Source organism: Stigmatopora nigra, chromosome 7 (assembly GCF_051989575.1).
Source record: "Stigmatopora nigra isolate UIUO_SnigA chromosome 7, RoL_Snig_1.1, whole genome shotgun sequence".
Classification (NCBI taxonomy): domain Eukaryota; kingdom Metazoa; phylum Chordata; class Actinopteri; order Syngnathiformes; family Syngnathidae; genus Stigmatopora; species Stigmatopora nigra.
The window spans coordinates 10,941,551-10,966,012 of NC_135514.1; the positions used below are offsets into that span (position 1 = coordinate 10,941,551).

At 37.4% G+C, this 24,462-nt stretch overlaps 4 protein-coding genes across 7 annotated transcripts; 2 read left to right on the top strand and 2 right to left on the bottom strand.

Annotated features, from left to right (window-relative positions):
* Positions 1–107: 107 nt before the first annotated feature.
* Positions 108–16,876, bottom strand: lpcat3 (lysophosphatidylcholine acyltransferase 3). 4 transcript variants are annotated; one of them, XM_077720070.1, is made up of 14 exons: positions 16,762–16,876; positions 15,449–15,553; positions 11,698–11,805; positions 8,644–8,750; positions 7,780–7,873; positions 7,552–7,589; positions 6,348–6,526; positions 6,142–6,250; positions 5,981–6,067; positions 4,494–4,657; positions 3,019–3,166; positions 2,366–2,521; positions 2,063–2,212; positions 108–1,915 (listed from the first exon to the last, which is right to left on the bottom strand). In XM_077720070.1, the coding sequence occupies exons 4-13, from the start codon at positions 8,701–8,703 to the stop codon at positions 2,093–2,095; spliced, it is 1,155 nt and encodes a 384-aa protein (XP_077576196.1). In that variant the 5' UTR covers positions 8,704–8,750; positions 11,698–11,805; positions 15,449–15,553; positions 16,762–16,876; the 3' UTR covers positions 108–1,915; positions 2,063–2,092. The 4 variants fall into 4 exon arrangements, with proteins under 4 accessions (XP_077576196.1, XP_077576193.1, XP_077576192.1 ...); XM_077720067.1 differs by lacking the exons at positions 15,449–15,553; positions 16,762–16,876 and adding an exon at positions 13,687–14,149 and having other exon boundaries at positions 2,068–2,212; positions 8,644–8,753; XM_077720066.1 differs by lacking the exons at positions 15,449–15,553; positions 16,762–16,876 and adding an exon at positions 13,687–14,146 and having other exon boundaries at positions 8,644–8,753.
* Positions 14,708–15,903, top strand: mrpl51 (mitochondrial ribosomal protein L51). The gene is made up of 3 exons (XM_077720085.1): positions 14,708–15,133; positions 15,251–15,358; positions 15,432–15,903. Exons 1-3 carry the CDS (start codon positions 15,043–15,045, stop codon positions 15,626–15,628), a joined length of 396 nt encoding a protein of 131 aa, XP_077576211.1. The 5' UTR covers positions 14,708–15,042; the 3' UTR covers positions 15,629–15,903.
* Positions 16,760–21,487, top strand: LOC144198881 (vesicle-associated membrane protein 3-like). The gene is made up of 5 exons (XM_077720086.1): positions 16,760–17,204; positions 18,331–18,460; positions 18,520–18,678; positions 19,237–19,288; positions 19,412–21,487. Coding segments are annotated over exons 1-5 (360 nt in total). The 5' UTR covers positions 16,760–17,202; the 3' UTR covers positions 19,429–21,487.
* Positions 20,478–24,435, bottom strand: rbp5 (retinol binding protein 1a, cellular). The gene is made up of 5 exons (XM_077720084.1): positions 24,289–24,435; positions 24,111–24,202; positions 23,012–23,196; positions 22,023–22,124; positions 20,478–21,912 (listed from the first exon to the last, which is right to left on the bottom strand). The coding sequence occupies exons 2-5, from the start codon at positions 24,184–24,186 to the stop codon at positions 21,859–21,861; spliced, it is 417 nt and encodes a 138-aa protein (XP_077576210.1). The 5' UTR covers positions 24,187–24,202; positions 24,289–24,435; the 3' UTR covers positions 20,478–21,858.
* Positions 24,436–24,462: the final 27 nt, after the last annotated feature.

Genomic DNA, 24,462 nt, shown 5'->3' on the forward strand with positions numbered 1-24,462 from the left:
ACACATCGTCATGGCATGTTAACGTCACATAAACGTGTAATATTTTAGTAGTACATTTCAAAAACTGGCAACTGCAAAATGACGTCATATCAGCAAAAAGGCACCTGTTTTGAAATGCAGCACGTTTTTGTATTTAATTATTCAACATTAGAAAATTGCATTTTGATTTAAAAAAAAAAAAAAAAACATCACATTCCCCCTGGGTTTTTTCCCATTCCTTTGAAGATTTTTTTGTACAATTGGTAAGAATAAGGCATAAATTAAAAAGAAAAAAAATATTGTAATTGGCATTAATCAGAGTCATGGTGTTTGTAAAAATGGTGTTTGTAAAAATTTGACAGGCTTCAGGCATTTTCCCTGCAGGATGGGGTTGATGATGAGATGCATTGTGCACCCAGCCATCACCAGCTGAGGCGGCACAGGTGGAGCACACAATGTTCCTCGGCTGGTTGCATCTCGACGTGAAAACCGTTCCCGGAAACGGAGATTTAAATAACAAAACATCACCACTTTGTTCACAAAATACACATCTGAAGGACACAGCGAAAATGAAATTGAAAAAAAAACATTCATAGACGGGGAAGTGATTTCCTGACTTCAAATTACAAAACCTTTCCATTGAACGTCTATAAAATCAAGTCTTTGTCAATACAAATCACAAGCAAATGAACAATGATAACAGTCCAAAAAAACCACAAAGCCGAGTTAAGTTGTTGTGGTTGTATAATAGGGCTGGGCGATAACAGCAGAGATAAGAAAAAAACAATTCCAACGATCCTATGTTGCGGATAATTACAGTGCGGGTGAGATAAACTGCAAAGCCAAATTTACGTAGCAAAGAGAATGACAAAATAGCTTAATGCTCATATACAATGACCATCATTGCATAAATACAATAAATCAAGCTTTTTTTTTTTGTTTAAATCACGAAAATAATTGAAAAAACTTCATAAGTGACTCATTTTGGAGTCAGATCGCCCAGCCCTAATGAGTAATAGTATCTCACAAAAGCAAGTATAACTCTAACATTGACATTTATCACAGTTTGGACATTTTTAGTGAAGGTTTGGTTTTATGCCCTTTTGTTTCCTATTCAAACTAAGATAAAAAAAAAACCATTGATGGCAATATAAATCCAATCCAACGGCAGTATTAAATTAATATTTTTTTTCTTACCTTCAGCAGACATAAAATGATTACCTTCCCTTCAAAAAAAACATGGTTTGCACGAAAATATATATATAAATATTTTTAAATGGACAGCAAATTTCCACTTACCCTCCTAGCATAGCCATTCCATAAGTGTAGTCCTCTAAAGAGAGAGAGAAAATATATTTATAACAATGTAAGAGTTGTGCTGACTTTTGCGAGATACTGAGTGTGTTCCAGTGCTTTTGTATTGACTTCACAAATTAACACCCTTCATTTGAAACTGTTGTTTTTCCAAGCAAACAACAGCAACAGTTGTATCGTTACATTCCAAAAGTGCATTGATTCTTCGCTTCTACCTCATGTGAAGCCTTGCTGCTGCTGCTGTTCTTGTTTGGAAAGAAAATGGAGAATCATGGCAAAAAAATATATTATTAGGGACCAACAACTGGTTCCCAACCCGTGAAAATTGAGTGCAAAGAGGATTTAACAAATCAAAAAAAACAAAAAACAAACAAAAAACAGGATGCCGCCCTTAACGGGCTCCTTAGTTCGCCCGTGTGGCACATTGGTCATTTCCTGTATGTAAACATTAATCCAAAAATGTTTATAAAAGCTCCCTTACTTTATACACAAAAATATATAGATTTATTTTCACATGGACATGTGTGTATATATTATATATATCTATATACTAAAGGCCTTAAAATGTTTTGGGTTCCGCCCCTTTTGGAAAGTCAAAGTTTCCTCCAGTGGACATTTTGGCCTGCAAAGAAAAAAAAATAAGATTTTTTTTTTCATGGTAAGTGTGTGAATTATTATTTTTGAAACAAGGCTTTCATAAATTGAGGTAGTGAAAAACTGAATTAGTTCTGAAATTTGTTAAAAATGATCAAGACTTTAAAGCACCTACTGTACCAAGCAGTCTCCTTTTCGCCAACATTTAATCCTGCTTGTGCGGGCTGCGTTCCTTCTTGGGCACCAGTGCCTTCCGTAGGTACGGTGCGATTAAAAAGGCAACGAGGAAGAAGACGTGACCACAAAAGTACACCGAGTAGTACACCTGCAACAACAAAAAAAGCATAGGCGGAGGGCGAAATCTTTCTGAAGCTTCAAGAAAAAAACTAAATTAAAACACAAATATCAAACCACTTCCACAGCTCAATTCAAGTCTTTTTTTCCCAGAAAATGTGAATTTTGTTTGCTTAAGACGTACCTTCAGCCAGTTTTCGTAGGTGAAGATGCAGAAGGGCACCAGCGAGTATCCCATAAAGAGCCAGTGGAAGAATTGCTGGACTAAGTAGAGGACTGGGTAAAGTGGGCCGTTGACCAAATTAGACAACATTGGACTATCTTTCACCAGCGCCTGGTACTGTCAAACAAACAAAAAAATCAACAATTATACACACAATAGGCCTGCAATTATTGATCATTTAATATGAGTAAAACCATTTGAATTTTGAAATTCCAATCTTGGAATCAAAATTAATACTATTGTTAGCATAAAGTCTCTTTGTTTTACTTTTGTACAAATTACACCACGACACATTGTTTGTTATCCAATTAATCGAGGTAATTAATCGATAGACGACTTGATTAGATAATCAACAGCTGCAGTTCTAATGCACACATCACACAATTCCTTTTGCTTCCCAACGTGGGGCCACTGCCAAATTAACATCACAGTCAATATTTAATCATCGGTGCATTTAACCGGGCGGTCCATTAAATCAATACGCTTTAGTCACTTAAAAAACAAGAAGCGGAAGTCTCTTTATTAAAAGGTTGAGATGATTTAAACGAAGCAAAAGACGGAGAATGATGGCTTGAAAGGTCCGAATGTGACAGAAAATGAGTGGCTTTGCTCACCTGTCGCTCTACGGTGATGATAAAGAATTCCATGGAGAAGCATATGAAGTATCCTGAGTGAAGCCCATGCCAGATGCCCAAGAAGAACAAAGTGGACAAATGGGAGAGCGTCTTGTTGCCCAAGAACTTCAACCGCTTAAACACTTGCCTGGTAAACAAAAAAGGAAAATGTTAACTTGTGTTCGACAAAACAATTAATTGGACCTTCTGCCTCTTCATTTATGACTGGACAATTCAAAATAAACTGCAAGTTAACGCCTACATTGTCTTTGATTCTTCACAACCTCCTCTGCATTTTTTTCTTATTTTGAACAGTTTGTTGGTTTATTTTAGCAGTAAGTGTGAATGATTCATGCAGAGATAGTTATATTCAACAATCAATTGGCATTTTAGGGGGGAGGGGCATCAAACATGCCAGGTTCTAAAAAAAAAAAAAGTCCAAACAAATCTACATATAGCGTAATGTTTATCTTGATTTAGTATTTACTATTGATGGTGCTTGGACGTTTGGTCATTGATCTTATGGTAACAGAGAGTTTACTGTTGAAGCCAGCTTTCAAAATTATATTCATGAGAGAGTTTAATATTTAAGAGAGTTTAATATCCAAGTACATTTGACCGGCGACCAAAAGACCGGCGACCAAACGTCCGGCGACCAAACGTCCGGCGACCAAACGTCCGGCGACCAAACGTCCGGCGACCAAACGTCCGGCAACCAAACGTCCGGCGACCAAACGTCCGGCGACCAAACGTCCGGCGACCAAACGTCCGGCGACCAAACGTCCGGCCACGACTATTGATGGGTCAAAAAAGGAAAAGGTTGCTATGAAGTCGTCATGATTTCAGAGCAGCTGTGTTGAACTTTTACCATAATAAGCATGTTAATCTTTATTAATGTGTTTGTGCTAGCTGTGTTTTGCCGAACGTGCGTGGTAATTAAGTGTCGCATTCCATTTAGGCTGCACTTTGTGTTCATTAAAAAGATGCTGTAGTTATTGGGTGATCTAGTGGTATATGGATTAGTTTTGTTATAGTGAGGATTGTGCGCAGACATCCAATCGGGGAATAGGGAGGGTAGCAGGGAATAAAAACTCTAAAAAGATATACTATATCTGGATATATATATATGTCTATATAGTTATTTACACATACATACACATTACATGTACAATTTGATTAAGGTTTTGTTGTAAACACACAACATTGCCATTTCAGTCATCTCATTGGCTGCCATTGACGGCTCTAGACGTCCAATCCATTTGAATAGCAAAGCTGCACATTAGTTCATCCGACCGTTCAAATGGATTAAACGTCTACTCGTAGCAAACTCATTTAAATTCACATCAAGATAAAAAGAGAACGCATATACTAACGAGTTCCTTTTAAAGCCTAGATTAGAGTCATCAATATTTCAGCTATCAACAACAGTAAATAATTCACTTTTTTTTTCCCCTCCCGGGCGCTGCTGCACTGACCTGGCGGCCCACGCGTTAGTGTTGATGTTGAAAGATGAGATGGTTCCCCCAAAGAGTGGCGTGGTCTCAAAGAGCCACACCTTCATGTTGGCGCAGGCGTCCCACTGGGGCTCGCCGTCTTTTAGCCCGTTGTAGCCCAACCCTGTCAAGATGCAGACGCCCTCCTGCCAACACAAGACCATCATCATCACCATCATCATCACCAATGTGTCATTTGTTTAGCTTGAATCACAGCAGGGAGCACCTAGTGGGAGGCTTGCTTCATTTGGTGCAAAAATACACAGTCTGCATGCATGAATGATTATGTGCAGAGATTTGGGGAGTCATTTTCACTCCAATGATCAAGTATGCTGTATTATGAATTCAGTACATTAAAAAAGTAAGTGTTATATGAGCTGAATGAACTTTGCGTTGACAAATATACGCAGTAAAACTCAATTAAAATTGGGTCACATTTAACCCACAATTTAATGTATTCACTACCAATGACAGGACTAACCCATCTTGACTAATATAGTAATATAATGACTATTTTTGTAATGACTACTGCTTGAATCTTGTCATGAAACATTATATTTTTGATAGTGACAAATGAAAAATGAATGTCATTTAAAAATATCTAGTATTTTTTGTTTTTTCAGAAACATATTATTAGATTTGAATCTTTTAACCAAAACATTGCTGGAAAATACTATGATCATGCTTATCAAAATATTGTATCTTTATAAAATGTACGATTTGAACCAAAGCAAGTAGTGTTGTAAAACTGCACTGCATCATACTAGTCATTTCTCATGTTCTATTCGCCATGTAATATGGCTACAGAATAGTAACCAAGATGACAAAAGACCTGCAGCAAGGCTGAGTTGCGAACAAAAGAGTGAAAAACACATGTAGAGCTCCTTTTGTTGGTCTAGCAGCATCAGTGACGTATACAACACAATTGCACCGTTTTCCATTCAACCCTTGCTTTAAGCGTCCAAAAACAACAAGTGAAAAATAAATACTAAATGGAAAATAAATGTATGGTGTATGGATTTAACTCATTGGCTACCACTGACGATAATAGATCCAATTTGATAGAATTGATAATAGAATCCAATTTGTCCCAATTGAAATAGAATGTATGTGTTTGACTATTACATGAATGAATAATAGATGAAATCCTTACATTACTTCGCTTTTTACGGGAAAAAAAAAGAGTGGTGCAAAACGTTTAAAGAATTTCAAGTTCACCACTAAAGTAGCGCAGTTTAAGTTCATGCGAAAATGTTATTTTAGGAGTGAGCGTGACTCATTCATGCAGAGATAGTTTATATTCAAATCAATTCAAATTTTAGGAGGAAAAAAACAACAACTATGCCAGGCTTTCAAAAAAAAAGCTGTCAAAACAGATCAAAGTATAGCATTCCAAACACGCTTTTCATTCTATTGAAGAAAAAACAACAAAAAACTATCGTAACTACTTATCTTGTTTCTCTACTTACCGCAATGAGCCAGCAGCAGACATATTTATACAATATGATTTTCGCCCAAATCATAATGAAGACACATCGATACCAAAATGGTTGAGCCTGTGAAGAAAACCAAAGCATAAAAAAAAGTGTCAACACAAAAGCTTATTTACCATCAGAATGTAACAACTCACATCATACTCATCCGTCAGGTAGTAGCTTTCTTGATAATGAGGACTGAATATTGCAAATATGACTAAAAAGAAAAAACCTAAAGAAAATCTCTTCACAGCCGGTACCACACTAGTAAAGGGCAAAAAAGATAACAATTGAATGAAAAGATTTAACAAGTTCTTCATACATTTTTTTGGTCATGTCTTTTGGGCTAACACCAGTATACCTGTTTGGAGGTTTTCCAGGGCGGTCGCTAAGCTCTCTGGCCACCAACCTCTGGTAACTACGCAACGTGAACTGCGGCCCCACCAAAAAGCCGCCGTAGAAGTAAGAGAAACCAAACACTTCCAACAGCGAGGGGACGCTCGGCAGGGCAGCGCTTTTGTGCTGTGCGCTCACCTCCGTCTGACCGTTGAGGATTGAACAATAGCAGAAGAAGAAAAAAGACATTTGTTATAGAATAGTTGGGTTTTTTTTGTGCAGGAGCAAGTCAAGATTTTCTAAAAACTGACAACGCGACCGACTACTGTCCAGCTAAGGCAAAGCCATGTATTGTTTCCAAATTACAGTCGGGGAACTACAATGACCGGTCGCAACATTTGGTACATGTGCAATTCAATTAGTTCAATACCAATTAAGGAATATGTAGAGTAGGGGAGATAGAAGGGTTGGTTGTCACATTGTTTACTCTTTCATGATAAGCTTTATATCAACATGTCTTAGAATTAGAGTTAGCTGTAAAGCTAGCATAAACTAAGTTAGCAGCTAGCAAGTAATCAAGTAGTCCAAGGGTGTCAGACTCGGACTATTTTTGATTTAATATTTAGATGTTTTTTTTTAATAAATGGATTAAAAGAACTGGATTAAAAGCCCTGAATATTCCATTTTTAAAGATCTAAAACAATGTTTATTTTAGCTTTTTTATATATATTTTTAGATTTTACAAAATGATTTTTGAACAAAAAATTGATTAAAAAATTACCCGAGCCACACAAAAAGATGCGGCGGGCCAGATTTGGCCCCCGGGCCGCCACTTTGACACATGTGAAGTAATCAATCAAAACTCTAGCTTTGTCTTTATACTTTTTAATCCTAAAAATATTTAAATTATTGCTATTGACTTAAAATATTTACTTTGTCTCGACTGTAATCATTTTAACACTAATAATACACACCACTGCCATCTGGTGGTCAGGTTAAAGCAAGAGTGAGAACCAAAGCATGTGACAACTAACTCTCTTCTCCCCTGTGTTGCAGAAACTAGAAAAATGACATTTATATTACAAAAAAAACATCCATTAAATAGAAATAGACTTCAAATCCCTTATGAATGGCTATTGCAGATGTACCTAATGGAGTGACCCCGGGTGTGCGTGAGGAAAAGACAAAGCAAAAAAAAGAAAGAAAAGCAATGACATCAACTAACTCACTGGTTCTTTCCCGCCGTCATAGTAATCAAATGCCAAACCTGAAATCAGAAAGCGTAAAAACGGGCGTAAGGAACCGTGTTAGGGTGACTAATGAATGAAATCATGACCTTTAGCAGAAGGGACAGCGTGCACAAGCGGTTAATGGCCGTGATAAAGTGCTGATAGACGGCGCTTGTAAAACAGAAGCCAATGAGTAGTAGAGAGAGGGCTTTAGCCCCAGCAGGTTACCAATGAGTTTCAGCGTGAGGACGCAGTGAGGCATCGTCCACTTGATGTCGTATTCTTCCGTCGCCGTGTAGTAGTAGCCTGCCAGCAGGTAGAACTGAAAGAAGAAGAAAATTCAAGTCATTGATTGGCTGACTTTAGTTTTTAAAGGCAATTTTAAGGATGTGTTTTATAATGGGGGAAAAGTGAGTTTTTTTCACGTTTTATGCCAGATTATTATTATTTTTTTTGTCTTGCGTTATGGGAGGGGTGATAGACTCGGGTTGGTTAGCGGACCGCTTTAAGGTCCACTTGATTTCACGTGGGCCAGACCATTTTAGATGTAATATTTAGATTTTATTTTTTAATAAATGGATTAAAAGAACTAGATTAAAAGCCATGAATATTCAGTTTTTTATAGATCTAAAACAATGTTTATTTTAGAATTTTTTAAATATATTTTTAGATTTTACAAAAGGATTTTGAACTAAAAACAGAAAAAATTGATTAAAAAGTACAATTATTGATTTAAAATGGGGAAATTAGGAAATGTAACATACATCTATACTCTTCATTTAAATTTGATCCTAAAACAGAAAGTCGGCACTTATGATTTACTTTCCCGGGCCACACAAAATGATGCGGCGGGGCCGGATTTGGCCCCCGGGCCGCCACTTTGACATGTGCATTATGGCATTTTGTCTTTTCTAACCTTGCTGTTTTGTGCATGTGAAGTCTAATTTATGCGCATATAAGCCGTACCCATGATTCAGTCATCATTTTTAGGAGCGACAAATACGAGAAAATACGGAATATTGACAGTGAAAGGTCACAGTAAGAATACAGAAAAAAATTGGTGTGGAGTAAATAAACATAAAGACCCCTCACCATTTGAAAGCTGAAGCTGCTCAATATTCCCGTTACTGTCCTTCCCATGAGCCTCAGCATCAGGAACTGGATAAGGATGCATACTACTGAGTGATAGATTTGGGAACCTGTTGAAAATAAAAAGGGAAAAACAACTAAATTAGATCCGCTTTATTCCGTCTGTTTCATTTACTTCCACAAGAATGAATAAGCAGCTCACAGTTGGACGCACTTGATTGGTGATACATGCTTTCAAGACTTGCACAAAAGGGGAAAAGAAAAAAAATCATGCAACAAACCTGCTGTGAAATCCAAAGTGCAGCCACAAAATAAAAGGAGGGAAAGAGAGAGGATCAATAATAAGTAGTGAGAACGTCAATTCTGTCGGGAGGTGAACTAGAAAACAAAGCCCCTGACTTTACAAGTGTTTCTTTTCCATCCTTTTTTCTTTTTTTATTTGCCGTGATGCCACCACTGAATGGCACCACTCCTGACAAAGAAGAAACGTGTGATGATAGCCTTCTAACAAAAGGGATGCCAGCGATAAATGGCACTGTGTTCCGGGCTGATAAATGAAGAAAAGCTGAGCCGGGAAAGGGGGAAAGAAAAAAGGGAGCTGTGATAAATCCCTAAAAGCAAGTCTGCCCTGTTGACTGTCTTATGCAAATTGGCTTCACAATCAGCCATGTGGTCAGTAGACATGTCTCATTAAAATATAATTTAATGCCAACAAAAATAAAGGCCTCTTTTATTCCTGAATTTGGCCCGGGCAAGGGTCTCCGTTATCTGGTCCTGTAAAGTTTGCAGCTTTACGTTATCTTTTGGTTTTAACTAGTTTGAAAAATATACATCAAAAAGGACTGGGTGACTATTTAATTTATTTATAACATTTATGTGTTTATAGAGTTCTTTTTTTTGCTCTATATTTTTATATTTCCATAAAAAATATTTTACAAATATATGTAAATCCTTAAATACACACATAAATACACATGCACATACATTTTAATAAATGTAATTAAAAAAATCTAAAATTAAAAAGAAAATACACAAGATCCATTTAAAATAAAATAAAAAATTAAAACATTTAGGGATTTTTGCACAAAAAAAAATGATGCCACAGATTATTTTTAAGTTATTGTTTTAGCTTTTTGCACTCAGTTTTCACGATTTTTTATTTTAGGAATTTTTTAACTATGTTTGATCATTTAATTTTCTTTAACGAATATGATTTTAATATTACCATTTCTATGTAGGTACTTTTGGACTCCTCTGATGCTTTATGTATATTTATTCAATGTAAATTCAGGCATCAAGTGGAGAGAAACAAACAGGGAGAAATTATTTAATAAAAGCGGATGATTCATATGGCACTATCTTTACATAGCCACACGAGTAACACCTCCCCAAAAATATTTTGCTTTTCTTCTGTTCCTTTCAATGATGTACTTATTCACTTAAAGTAAACAGCCGTAGGCTTTTTATTCCCCCGTAAATAACTAACTTTGTTGCAAAGCTTTCAAGTCGCACTCAAACGGGACTACTTCCAAGTGAGATGCAAATAAACAGCAGGTAGCTTCAGGGCCATCAGACTTTTTGGAAAAAAAATGGGTAAAAAAGAAAAAATGCAGTTAAGCTCTCTTAGACAACTTCATTTCATGAAACTGACTTTTTACACCAACCTTTTTCTAGCTGCAGTACACTTTTTACATTGAAAAAATCTCAAGGCACACCAAATTTCAAACCATATCGCCTATATTAACAATATAAAGCATATAGACCCCAAAAACTATTCCAAAATCTTCCAACATTTTACATCGACAACAAAAGTGTCACCAAAATTTGATGCTTTTGGAACCCAAACAATTTCAGGTTCATCTAATGTAAAAACAAACAATGTAACGTTTTTAATCTCATAATTAATGACTTTTACTCCCACTATTACTCTAATCTCTTAACATTACGCAAAGAGAAGTTTTGAGGTCAGACGGAATTAATGTCAACAAAAGTTGAAGCCCGTGAAACATTTGTTTCACGTTACATAAAACTAAACAGTTTTAACTTTCGAAAATCAGTAAATATTAAGATTTTGCTATTGGAATAGTACAATTTGTGAATTCTTATGGCGCAGTGGTTGGGAAACACTGTTTTAGAAGATCCATACTATCATTATAAAGCATGGTATCATGAAGTAAGTGTTCCCGAATGCACCAAATATTGATTTTTAGCGGCTTTGGTCAACTGGACGATGCTGAATACACACACTGAATGAGTTTTTCCTCAGTGCTGGACATGAAACCTGGCCTTATGGGACATTTGATGGGAAAATCCATTTCTTCCTGACCAATGCTGGCCATGAATGCAACATTCCTTTAATTGGTTCTGAAAGGTTTTAGAAGGAGTGAAAATGAAATTCCTTTTGGTCAGGAGATGCCGCAGCAAAGGTGGGAGGTTAGGGAACAAAACAAGAGGGTTCACATTCCTCCTGGGTGATTGGGCAAGATTCGAGTGGGTGCAAATTGAAAACTTGGCAGGTGACTTTTCCAGTTTCACATGACTTCACGACACACCAAGGTTTTTTGTTTGCTAGTTGACTATGTCAACACTTCAGACCTTCAGATTGTTTAGACCACATAATTGTCATAACAACCACTTGGATATCAAAATAAAACAGAGTGGGACCCTCTAAAGGAAAATAAAGTGGTACCCCTACTTAGGAATGCTTCAACTTACAACATTTTCAGGTTACAAAACACTTAATGTTTTTTTACTGGGAAAAGGCACTTTGTGGAGTAGCACCACCAAGTTCGTTATACGCAGCTGAGTATGATGACAAAGGCTTTTGATTGATTGAATTCTACTCACCAGCTGCACTCCTTTCCGCAACACACCTGATTTGTAATTAAAGTCTTACGTCAGAACTAATACAATTTTGAGAGAGCTAAATACTACTATTAGTCTACTTTTTGAACTGTAGCTCTTGTTTATAAACTAGTGGCAACAATGGATGAAGACTGTAATAAAAGCCAATTTAAATCACGGGTCGTAATTGTTAAGCGCAGTTTTTCATCTTACCAAAATTAAATGTGGCGAGGGCCAGTCCAGAGAAGGTGTGGAATAGGTGGATAACGGTGGCGGACTGATGGAACAAAAATCTCCGGTAGATTAACGCAAAGGGATATCCTGTAGGAGGGAGACAGAAAAAAATAAAAATAAGATCAATAAATGAAGTATATGTGGATACAAATCATTTATAATGACAGATACAGTGTACTACAAAAACATAAGAGCCTAAAAGCCTCAACTACAAAGTGACATTGATACTTTCATAAAATTTAACACACGTTGCAGATTTCTAACGGTGATAAACTTCGGATATGAAGGTCAGGCTGAAACGAAAACAGAGATCCTGTGTATAAACGATCATAAATTGGAGCTAAATATAGATTTATGAGTGCTTAAAGCGCAGCCAATATTTTGTTATTTAAAGTGCATGACTAAGGCACTACATGTACTCATTACATGTGAGTGTAAGAAATAAGCTAATAGCTAAACTAGGTTAGTTATGGTATTAATTTCAATGATTGGATGCCATTGAAGTTGCCATTTTGACTTGAAGGGGTGAACAAACAAATGTCAGAACCAGATCGGATGTCTCACGCCATCTTTGGAATTTAAAGGTTAGCTTTTACAGAGTGTCCTCCCTGTCCTAATAAATTGGACCACCATTTTTGTCAATAGGAGGTCATGGGAAACTGTATTATTAAGTAAATGTTTGTTTGTCCTTAGTTTCTCATCAATTAAAAGAAAAATGCCCTCCCAAAAATGCGACTTCGACTCCAGTGGGACTCCTTTATTTGTTTTTTCATCTTTATTGTGTATTCTTTGGCAAAAAAAAGACGGAAAGTGGGCAAGTGGACTTTTATATTTATGGCTGCGAAAAATGGGGACTGCCACTTAGTTGCCTTTGGGCCACAAGGTTATGAAAGACCCATTAAGCAACACACAAGGACAGGGAACACGCACACTATCAGATTTAACATGTTTGTTGCCCTCGTGTGATGCAAAAAAAAAAAAAAAAATGACTGTCCCTTGACGTGTCAGGGCAAAGTTCTGGAACAGAAAATTCATCCAGTCATACTTTTTATCGTGAAGTGGAGCCTTTCTACGGCATTCCCAGTTATTCTTAGATGAACTCATTCACTGGTAGACTGTCACTAAATATGTTTAAATATAAAAAGCTAAGTCTTTTTATGGCAATGACAGTCAATGGCAGCCAAATTGTTAACATATGTGAGGTTAGAAGAGACTTATGAAACAAAACATACTAATCTGAGAGCAATATACATAAGGGTTACACTTATTAGAATGTGTCTTCTTTTGTTTGAATGTATTATTTAAAAAAAGATTTAAAGTTTTACTTAATTACTTTTATGATAAGATTTATTTTTATTCGATACTGTTTAAGTATTTTAATTTCCCCAAACTAGATCATTGGATTAGATGATTTGCTTTGTTAAAAATTATTATTTGTTGTTGTATTGACAATAACAAAATATATGCAGGCAACACTAATAATTACAATTACCTGGCAAATGAGTACACAAATAATATCCTATATGGGTCTTCTATTTTTAAAAATGAAAAACAAGAAAAAAATATATATACTTAGGTTAAATCATTTTTAGTAAACCCGTTCAGTCGTGAAACAATAAGTAACTTTATGACGCGTCACACTTGACTGACTGTTGGCCCCAAGGTTGAAGTAACATGGACATTTTAAAAAATGAAAATACAAACCCGTTTCGCCCCTACAACAACACACTTCACAGTTAGGCATATTAATAAAGCTGCTTTATGAAAGAACACTTTTAGGGGAAACAATATACAACGTGTCCGTCTAGTTTGAAGACTGTAAAGTCAGTTTGAAGCTGTCACAACAGTACGTGGTAAACGTTGTTAAGTCCCCGCACAATAACACAATCAACTCCGTTACAACAAACCACAATAAAGCTACATGAACCAAATACGGGATAAAACCGCTTCAATAGAAAGAGAACTTACCAACTAAAATGGACAATATTAGACGAATGGCAGGCTCCGAGGAACCAAGAGACTCCGAAAGATTCTCCAGCCAGGGAGCCGCCATCTTTACTGTGGGCGGAAGAGTCTCTCCGCGACGGTTCGCTGAACTCTACTGAGTCGCGGCACACATCGACACGCTGTCACACATACACACGCACGGACAAAATAAACGATGTTGCGTGGGAACCAGTCGTGGTTCGACCCCCTCCTTCCCGTCAAAAGTGGACCACCCCCCCTTCTCGCGACGTCGTCTCGTCGGCGAGCCAGTTGGGGCAAAGTCGTACGATGTGCTCATTAATAGACCCCAGGAGCAAGAAGATGATTGGTTGAGAGAAATGAGTACGTCGCCGTCAGCCAATCGGGAAACCCTCATTTATTATAAGAACTAAGATGATACATATTTTCTCTAAATAAATACTAGGTTACATGTTTAGAAATGGGGACCGGGACCCCCGCAATAGCTCCATTTCCGCGAAGTAGGCGTGCCCCTTCAAAAATGCTTAAAGAAACGTGCAACACGTGCACAAAAGCACCACCAAGCAAAAACATCATAGTAGTGCGGATGGAGGATCTTCTGCAGTTTAATTGCACGTAAGAAACATCGTTATTGGGAGTTGTGAACATTGTTTTTTTGGGCGGTGAAGATGCGCCTGTAAACAGCCATGACGTCATCAATGCGATTTCTGAACTCTCACCATGTTATTGACCATTTCTTTGGCCTTTTTTGATGCAATTACGAATTCTTATTGTATATTTTGTTTCCACCTCTTGTAAAATGATGTAATTTATAATTTTAACTTAATATCTTTAATTTTTTTTCCTGAAAAAAAATCTGCGAAGCTCTGAGTCCTCGATAGCTGAAGCCTGAATTATTTTTTTCAGAACAAGGATAACATTTCCAGCAGCAGCAAAAAAGCTAGAAAATCACTAACAACATATCTTAATTTATCATCTTATTATGCTAATGAATTATTTTTAATGATATATTTTATGTAAAAACTTTGCAACCCGATGCGCAATGCATTGCGGGAGTATGCGTAAAGATGGCCGCGTCCTTGGCTACCATGCTATAACGTAGCTTTTCAAACATCGAACTTTACTTTTTGCAGTGTTTATCGTTCTAGCAACTAATTCATCCACTTTACTGCGAGTAAAAAGAGCTAAATTCGACTACCTGGGTGACAGCGAGATCCTTTTTTTCTCCTTTTAAGACTTAAAAGTTAGCTCAACGTGCTAGCTCAAGCTACAACCAGGGTCAATGTACACGCTAACGGACAGACGCTAAAACGACGTGCTATTCTACAGTATCTATATATCTTTATTTTAGCACAAATCATGTTTGCTTTGGGCGGCTTGTTACAAACCGGAGTTTCTTTCTGCCGGTCGGCCAGAGCTCTGCCGACCATAGCTCTAACTTTCTGCACCGGTAAGTACGAAAAAGCACGTCCCCGATTTGTGGCCAGTCTTTACCGGTCTTAACGCTAATGTATTCGTATATGTTAGTCTAATGTCTAAACTGGTTATTAAATGTTAACTTTTGCAGGTTCATTCCAACATTTAACCCTGCTTCACAACCCAGACTACAAGCCGGTCGACAGGTGGAATGAGAAAAGAAGCATGTATGGATTATATGACAATATAGGAATTTTAGGTAAGTACGTGTTTAGAAGTCCAATGCATTTAATGATCCAAATTGAAATGATTTGTTTTTGTTTTGTCTGCAGGAGATTTCAAAGCTCACCCCAAAGATATGATCAAGGCCCCCGTTTGGCTGAAGGGTTTCCGTGGCAACGAGCTGCAGCGTCTCATCAGGAAGAAGAGGATGGTGGGAAACCGAATGATGACCCTGGAAAGACACAATATGGAGAAGAGAATTCGTTTCCTCTACAGACGCTTTAACCGTTATGGCAAACATCGCTAACGTGTCGCAAAAGCCTCTCATGTAATTCTGTGTTCTGTTTTTCTTTCTTTCTAATTGTATATGTTTATCAAATACAAGTGTCGACAAGCAAGCACTATTTGTGGAACATTTGTTGCCAGGAAATGTACATTTGCCTAGAATTATGCAATTCAAAGAGTTGAAATTACTAATCAATTTTTAGCTTGTGACTATGGATGTTCTGTAGTATAAATAAACTATACGAATATTACATTGAATATAGTGACTGCATACAAATACATTAAATGTTAAATAAACATGGCAGTCCTAGTTTTTTTCCTCCATTAAACTTGTTAGTTGTTTTCTATTTAATTTCTAAAAAATAGAGACTATATTTGAGAACACGGCATTATAAAAGAAAAAATGACATTTATAGAATTCCGAATCCAAAATTTGCCACTAACAGCTTTCACACTAAAAATAAAGTGCACTTTTGAATATTATTTTAAAATGGGACACAAATCATTTCTCCATCCTAAAGAATTTTTTTGCTGCAGTATATTATTCTTTTAAAACGACCAATATGTATTTTGAATATGAATCAATGAGAGTATGCATGCATAAGAGTCGAAATAAAATAATGATGACGTTAAAGGTAGTGTGGGGGACTCAAGTGCTCCTCAGTTTCCATATTTTTACCTCACACGTTAACAGAACCATTTGAATATTTTTGTCTTCACTTATCACAAATTCACTACTCTGCGATTTTTCCACTAATACTTAAAAATATATTTTTATAAATTCAAAAAAATGTTAAAATCCACACTTTTTAACTATATTTTTTGCTTTTTGTTTGTTGATATCAGTTATCGATACATGAATTAGCTTTGTACTAAAGTCACTTTCACAATCAACCGCAATATTCGAGGGATCACGCACCCACCAAGAGCCACATACAGCTCACGAGCCATAGCTTCCCTACCACCATATTATTATCTCCAACTGTAAAGTAAAAAAAAAAGAAAAGAAGCCCCCCTCCCGTCCCACAGTACACACGCAAACTCAAAAACACGCACCGCAGTGACGTCCACTTTCTGGAAAAGCGTCGCTGCAGTACTGCAAAGTGTGCAGCTGGGGGAGGGGGGAGAAACGGGTGAGTGGGGGTAGTACCGCACCGTAGCTTCCGAGTCCAAGCGGGGAAAGCGAGGTGGGAGAGGAAGTCGACGCATTACTGCAGCAGCAGCAGCGAGAGAACGGCGCATCACTCCGGTTTTTTCATGCAAGGCGGCCTTTAAAGAGAAAACACAAGAAAATTAGCTTCTGGAGCGGATTTAAGTACATTGAATCAGTGGTGTTTTGATTTTTTTGGGTTGTTTTTTTCTCCTTCCTCAAGCGGATGCTGAGGAAGAAGTACTCAGCATCACTCAGCTCACTTCAATTTGCTGACTCGCTGCTTTTGAGGGGGGGCTGCTGCACTGCGGCACTTTGATGTGTTTTGAGGGAAACTACTGTATGCTTTCCATTTTTAGGGTTGTTTTGCTTTGATTCTTGAGCCTTGGGTTTCATCGCTGGACTTTGGAAGCTCTGCTGAGTCAGCACAAGCAACCGCATAGAACATGTGAGTGTGCGCTGATGCGGATTGATTTATTGTTTGGCATGATGCGCAAATTATGGATTAAAATTTCAATAAAGTCTAGAAACATGAATGTGCATTTATGTTAATGATGAAATCGCTTGGAGAATCATTGCATGAGTGTTTTTTTTAACTCTTTGGCTGCCAAATTCAAATGAATTGGACATCAATTTCCGTGAGAGGATGTTTTAATTCATATTTTCTTCACTTACTCAAAACAACAACATACTTAATGTTTTTTTTTTTTATACTAGATTTTTTTTTAGCTTTCTGTTTGTTTATTTCAGTATCGATATATGTATTAGGTTTGTACTGAAGTCACTTTACACATCCTTGTATAAGTGCTATTTAATGGTAATGCATTACATCTATTACCGTTACAGGGTGTTGTTTTGAGATGCATTTACTTCTCTTATTACAACAACAAATATTTCATATATGATGTACATAACTGGGCTGGTAGTGAGCTGAAAGTGGGACTAAAGATTGTAGTTAAGGCTTTTACTGTGGGTTTTACTATATTAAAAAATGCATTACTAAATGCTCCGTTCTGATTGGGTGAGAACTACTGATGGTATGCGGGCTCCTACATCACAGAATTAAATATATAATTTTGTTCATTATGTAAGCAAGTGTTTCCTTGTCCAGATATTTCATCTAAGAAGGATTCAAGTACTATATCTCCGTGGGTTTTCCCCATTTTGTGAAAATATTGTAGTATAGCTTTGAGTATTTTGAACAGTTTTAGGCAACCAATGGCAAATAAAGATTTAATCTGATGGATTTTGTTTTAATTGGCCTATTTTTCAAAATTGTTTTATTCATCACAATATCAAAAATTAGCTTTCCACATTAAAATTGAGCCTTAAATTAAAACAATGTTGAACATTTTATTTCTTTAAAGTTTATTGCCCACCACCAATCTGATTGGATCCTAAATAGGGGCCGAAATTGGCCCTTGGGCCACATGTTTGTAACCCTTCTTCTATGTGAATATGATTAAACTATTTTGTTTTTCTTTAAAAAAAATGGATTTTTCGGAAGTCAGTCTGTTCAACTGTACTTTGAGATTTAAAAAGCATTTAAATTATTATTATTATTTTTTTTTTAGGTCCGCACCAGATGCCGCAGCCCCCGGCGCCCCGGGAGCCCCCGGTCCAGAAGGTGGCCCCCCAGGGGGCGGACCTCCCAACACCTCCAGCAACCGCAGGCTACAGCAAACGCAAGCCCAAGTGGAGGAGGTAAATCCCACCCAGTAAGTCCCGTTTGTGCTCTACTCACCGCAAACTTTCCCGTCGAGGTGGTGGACATCATGAGGGTGAACGTAGACAAGGTCCTGGAGCGGGACCAGAAGCTCTCAGAGCTGGACGACCGAGCGGATGCTCTCCAGGCGGGCGCATCGCAGTTTGAAAGCTGCGCGGCCAAGCTCAAGAACAAGTACTGGTGGAAGAATTGCAAGGTTAGCATATTAGCATTGAGTATGTATTAATTGGAAAATAGGGACGGTGGTCACAATTATATATATTTCCACTGTCACATCTTAGAATATTTATTCATTAATTACAGTAGAGATGATAATTTTGGCTTGAATTTGACATTTTTTTCAGTTTTTACACTTTTTTGGTTGTAACTTGTGGGGATCCTGAAATAAAATATTAATATTTTTCCCCATTCATTTTTTTCAAGGCACTGCACATTGACCAATTCTCATTATTCCACATTCAAATTTTACTTTAACATTTACGGATGCAGCCAAAACGTGGCAAAAATGGTGACAAGAAACCCCCAACTCATTTTTTGGCTAACAGATAAGCTACCAGCTAGCTATCCAAGTTTGAATCACAATTGTCGCATTGTCGAGTCCAAAAAGTCCTATTTTTAACATTTTAAAAGTGACCTTATTTTCTCAATGTGATGTGACAAAATACTTTTAGCCCAATTTCGATACCGTCCAACACCGCTCGTTGTGACAAGAAACCTGTTCCCCCCTATTAGTAAAGTCTTTTTCTCTTTACAGATGATGATTATGATGGGCATCATTGGCGTCATCGTGGTTGGAATCATTTTCTGTGAGTACACGACCGCATCTGCAGTCTGATTTTTGTTTTCTTGTCTGACATAATGCATGAAGGGAGGTGATTTATTGCAAAGGACCATTAGAGTAATGACTTCCTGTCTCTCCTTCTCTGCAGTGTACTTCTTCTACTGAGCGTGGTCGGTAAAAAGGATGAATATGGACTTGAGATTGTTGATGAGATGGATGACAGTGCATAAAAAAGTCTCCCTTTTAACCCTCCTCTCCTTACATGTCACATCAGTTTACAATAGTATCCACTATATTTTTTTCCCTTTTTGGCCTTCTTTCCTTAAAAGTTTTATTTCTTCTGCCTCAGTTTTCATCTTAAACTCCATCACTCGTGTTATAAGGTGAAAGAAGAACATTTGCTTAAAGCAGGGTGTCCCCAGTGGTGGGTAGAAGTAACGCAGTACATTTGCTACCACCTGGAGTCGTATTTTCACCATAATGTACTTCTAAAAGTAGTTTTACTACGCTATACTTTTTACTTCTGCGTGGTTCTACTCGTACCCGACTACTTTTACATTTTTATTCTTTATTCAGAGCTGCCAAAAATCATATTCCGTAGCAGGTAAAGAGAATGTAACGTTTTATTTCCCCGAGTGGCGTTTTACCAGCGACGCGTACAATAATAACGTTCAATATGATCTCATTTCCTAATGTTTTTCTAATCTAATTTCATTTTTTAAATAGTTCGTTGTTCCAAAGAACTAAAATACAAAGAGAAAAGCAACTAGTAGTACTCACGTTTTTGTTTTGTGGACATTGTACTAAACATGCTGATTTAAACAGCTGATGATATTGCACACGTGTTGTTGGAAAGGAAGTGAGTAACGCTACTTTCAAAATAAAATGCACGTTTTGACAAAGTGCAACATGGAACACATAATGTTGCATTTCGAAATATATCAACGCGGTATGTTATAATGGCGAGCCAAAACCTTTTATTTAAGTACAAAATGCGTATTTGATAGTTTGGTAAAAGCGGGCGCAGTAAATATGGAATATTTTAAATATTTGGCAGCTGTTTATTCTGCATATTTGGTTTGATAGTTTCACCAATGTCGCAACAATATGATCATTTTTATTTTATTGTAGTAAACTTTTTCTCCACTAGAAGTTGCTAATTCTCCTTGGACAGTTAATGTTTCAGTTCTATAGATTTATTATTTATTTACTATTTATTTATTATTATTCGAATTAACTTTGTGTATTTGAGAAATTTCTTTGGTTGACTCATTATAATTTCACTTGGGTTGTATAATTATCAAGTAGCGCTACTCTTAAGCAAAAAATTTAGACGACTCTACCCACCTCTGGATGTCCCCGACCCACCTCTCCGGGTGTCAGTGTCAGTTGAAATGGATTGGACGTCTATAGATGTCAATTAAAGGGTTAAAATAATGAAATTTGACATCATTACCTATATTAGTTTTAACATGATGACCGGTTTTGACCCCTCAACTCATGGAGAAGGACTTTTAAGGGACAACCTTTATCTAGTGTTGAAACTGGGAAGTGCAACAGACTGTAGGATGCAAATATTGTTTTGTACAGAAAGCCAGAGGTAAGAAAAGACAATCGACATGATTGCAGTGCAAAAAGTATAAGAGCCATATCGCCATTGTTTTGTATAGGAAGAAGTATTTTAATGGTCAAGGCTAGAGTGAAGCATTTCAAGGCATTTCTACATGGAAACTCGGATAGAAATTCAGCAATGTCAATGTCAACGCTGCTTTTCTCTCACTTGCACTAACACAAGGTCAGCCAGAGTGAGCTTTGTTTCCTGTTTGCACGGCAAACACGGTCATTTTCTGTCCTAATAACGACACGATTGCTTCCACTCATTGTTTCACAAACTCCCCAGTGCCAAATGTCGCCGACTTTTAACCCTTAACTTCATGTAAATCGGACCATCTTCAAAAATTGTCACCCTCTGATCCATCGTTCACCGGATTTCTGTGTCAATTAGTCAATGCTTATTTGGATTCCACCCAAGACTCATTTTAATGGAATTAAAAGCATTTGTGCCTAGCTTTAGCTGACAAACTAACGATATGATAACACGGTATCATTTGGGTGGGAAGACATTTGGTGTTTTACAGGAAAATGCAGCGAGAAGTGAAAATGTTTGCAAGATTAATTGCATGCTTGACAATTTTGCTGATGCCAATAAAAGAAGTCAATGAAAGTTTTTTCTGGTTTTGTTTTCATTTCAAAAGGACAGAAAACTTCATCCCAATGCTGACATACTTGTTTAGTAAATGCAAAATTGACAAAACTGGATTTTTCGAATAAGTAATACAGTAATCCCTCAAATAACGCGACTTCACGACATCACAGAAACGAGATAATTTTCACATATGTTCTATATATTTTTTTAAATGTAGTTTATTTGTTTTTCATAAAGGAATTGACCTTAAAATCTACAATAAGAGACAAATACTTCATCAATTCCTCTTCTAGTTGAAGTACATACTGCTGTGTAAATGTAAACATTAAAATGGATGTACCTTGACTACTTGCTCTAATGCGTCTACACTGCACGTCAATAGTGGGACTTCAATCAGCCTTTTTGAAGACTTGCTTAGCAACGACGCCTTCCACTCTCATCTCCTGCAGAGAAGGAAAAAAGTGATTAGGGGAAGACGAAGGAGGCGTTTAATTAACAGTGACAAACTAAAGAGGAGCCTCACAACATCCACTTTGTAATTGTTTTTGCTCACCAAATGCAGTTTATCACCATCCAGCCAGTGCGTCCATCCTCGGCCTTCTTTCTCGCCTCGCTGTACGCAAACCAGCTTGTCGCCTTCCCAGCTGATGGTGGTCTGAAGTAGGGGGAGGGCAGAAAAAGGGCCTGAATTTTCAATCTATACTGCAGTAATACCTCGTTTATCACGACCTGCTTCAATAAGTGAATAACATCAATGTAGGGACAGTGTTTTTATGGTGTCAAGTTAATATTAGAGTCATACCCCTACTTACGAATTCCTCTAGGTATGAAAAAGATTCAAGTTATGAAATCCCCCAAAAAGTAAATGCATTTCCTTATGCATTATTTTATTTAGAATTCCCCTTGTTACGTGATTAAAAACTACAAACGTAGCACACATTTTCACGCACACACACACACCAGGCACACGTAAAAGTCTAAAATGTACTACAAAGTGGACGGCTTTCGGCCCTTCTTCACATCTTTTATGCAAAATTGGAACACTTTGACCCATTTTTAATGGGTCTAGCTGGTAGTTTTGTGAGAACCGTGGAATGAATGAGACTTTACATATAAAGTACACCTCTACTTACAATATTTTCAAGTTAGGAAAAAAGTTCTGCAACCAATTAAATTTGTAAGTAGAGGTAAGACTGTATTTGGACTTTTAAAAGCCTCTCTTGTACTATTACTTAACTCGTAACTACTAAGGTAGACATCGTTTTGTAGTGGCCATTTAATTGTATCCTATGCTAGAAATTGTTCTTAAATATATTTGGTGGATCCAAAGCCACGATGTAATGAATCTGCAATAGTTAGATCCGTCAAGTGTCAATGTATTACTGAAGTCTTGCCAATTGTTTTTATTGGGGGTCTTTCACACATCTCATGGCTTTGTGAATGGAACGGCAGGAGGCGGCTGCAACAACAAAAAAATCCCCGCAGGAGGTCCGGCCGACTCATATCAAAGCCCGGCCGGGAAGGGGGAATTCTGTTTTCTACCTGACACGTGCGACCGTCCACTGGGCCCAAGTCTTCTGTGAACTCCTGCCCGATAACAAAGTCCATGTTGAAGTTCTTCAAAGTGGTGAGGGTGCGGATCTTCAAGACCCCCGTGGTGGGATCGTGGGAGATGTCTTTGGTGGGCTTGAGTAGACACACCAGCTTCCTCAGAGCAAAGTTGATGTCTGAGGAGAAAGTAGGGGTGGACTTGAATGTTAAATAGGGGCGTCTTTTCCCCTTTTTTTCTCCACACAGTATGTGTTTGGCGGAGGTCACCCAGAGGACACGGTGATGAGCTCACTCTTCTAATGCACAGCTGCAAATGGAGATTATTTCATGATTGAAATTGGACATCAACGGTGCTAAAGGTGAGCCTTGGTCGAGAGCTTTTGAAATTAATGTTAAGTCACCCAGTCAAAATGGATTGAACTTTTTCATTGCTTCTAATTAAATAGTAAAAAGTGTTTGAATTATATATATATATTTTTTCTATTTGGAACAATTTGTGACAAAAGTTAACGGTTGTTTTGAATTTTAAAAAATGTAATATTTATCACAAATGGCACTCAAATATAATTACGCACAAATACATCGAAAAGATAATTTTATTATTGTTTAGTGGTGTCAAAGTTGCGGTCCGCGGGCCAAATATGGCCCGCTGCATCATTTTGTGCGGCCCGAGAAAACATGATCAAATCTTTTTAAATTAATAATTGCAAAGAATTTGTACTAATTTCAACGTCCAAAAATGATCAACACGATCAAAAAATCTTTCAATTCATTCATTGATTACGTTACGTCTCCAGATGAAATTTAAACTACGACGTGGGCCGCAACAAAAAAATGAGTTTGACACCCCTGATTTAGTGGATCGAAAAAAGCAACTGAATTTGCATTAAATTCTTTAAAAAAAAGGACAATTTGCTGCCGACCTTCCCAACCAAATTTTGTACCACTATTGCTTTCAATGGCAACCAATGAGTTAACTGGGACGGACAACATCTAGCCCCTCCCACCTGAAAAATTCTCCATCCATGGCACTGAATGAGTTAAACTGAAATCGGCAGAGCGATAGATGGAAAAAAAAGCCTTTTCTTACCTAAAGCTGCGAGATAGGCGTCCATGTTCTCCTGTTCCACCATGTGAAAAATACCGGAGTAGTCTGGTTTGGACATGCTGTCTTCTGCTGTCCTGTGAAAATGTGTTAAAAAGATGATTTAGCCTATGAGTCGTCCGAGAGACAAACTTGTTGATTCTGGGAAGCGGTAATGACTCACAAAAGGAGGCTCGCCGCCTTCTTTTTTCTCCTTTTTCGCAAGAGAGAAGAAGGGGCGGCGGCTTCCTTCAATTCCCTCGCCGATTGCCTTTCACTCGAGGGGGAGTGGCTTCACAGCACAACTTGAGGGGGAGGGGCTTATTGCTGTGAAAGCCTCACTTTTAGAACCAAAACA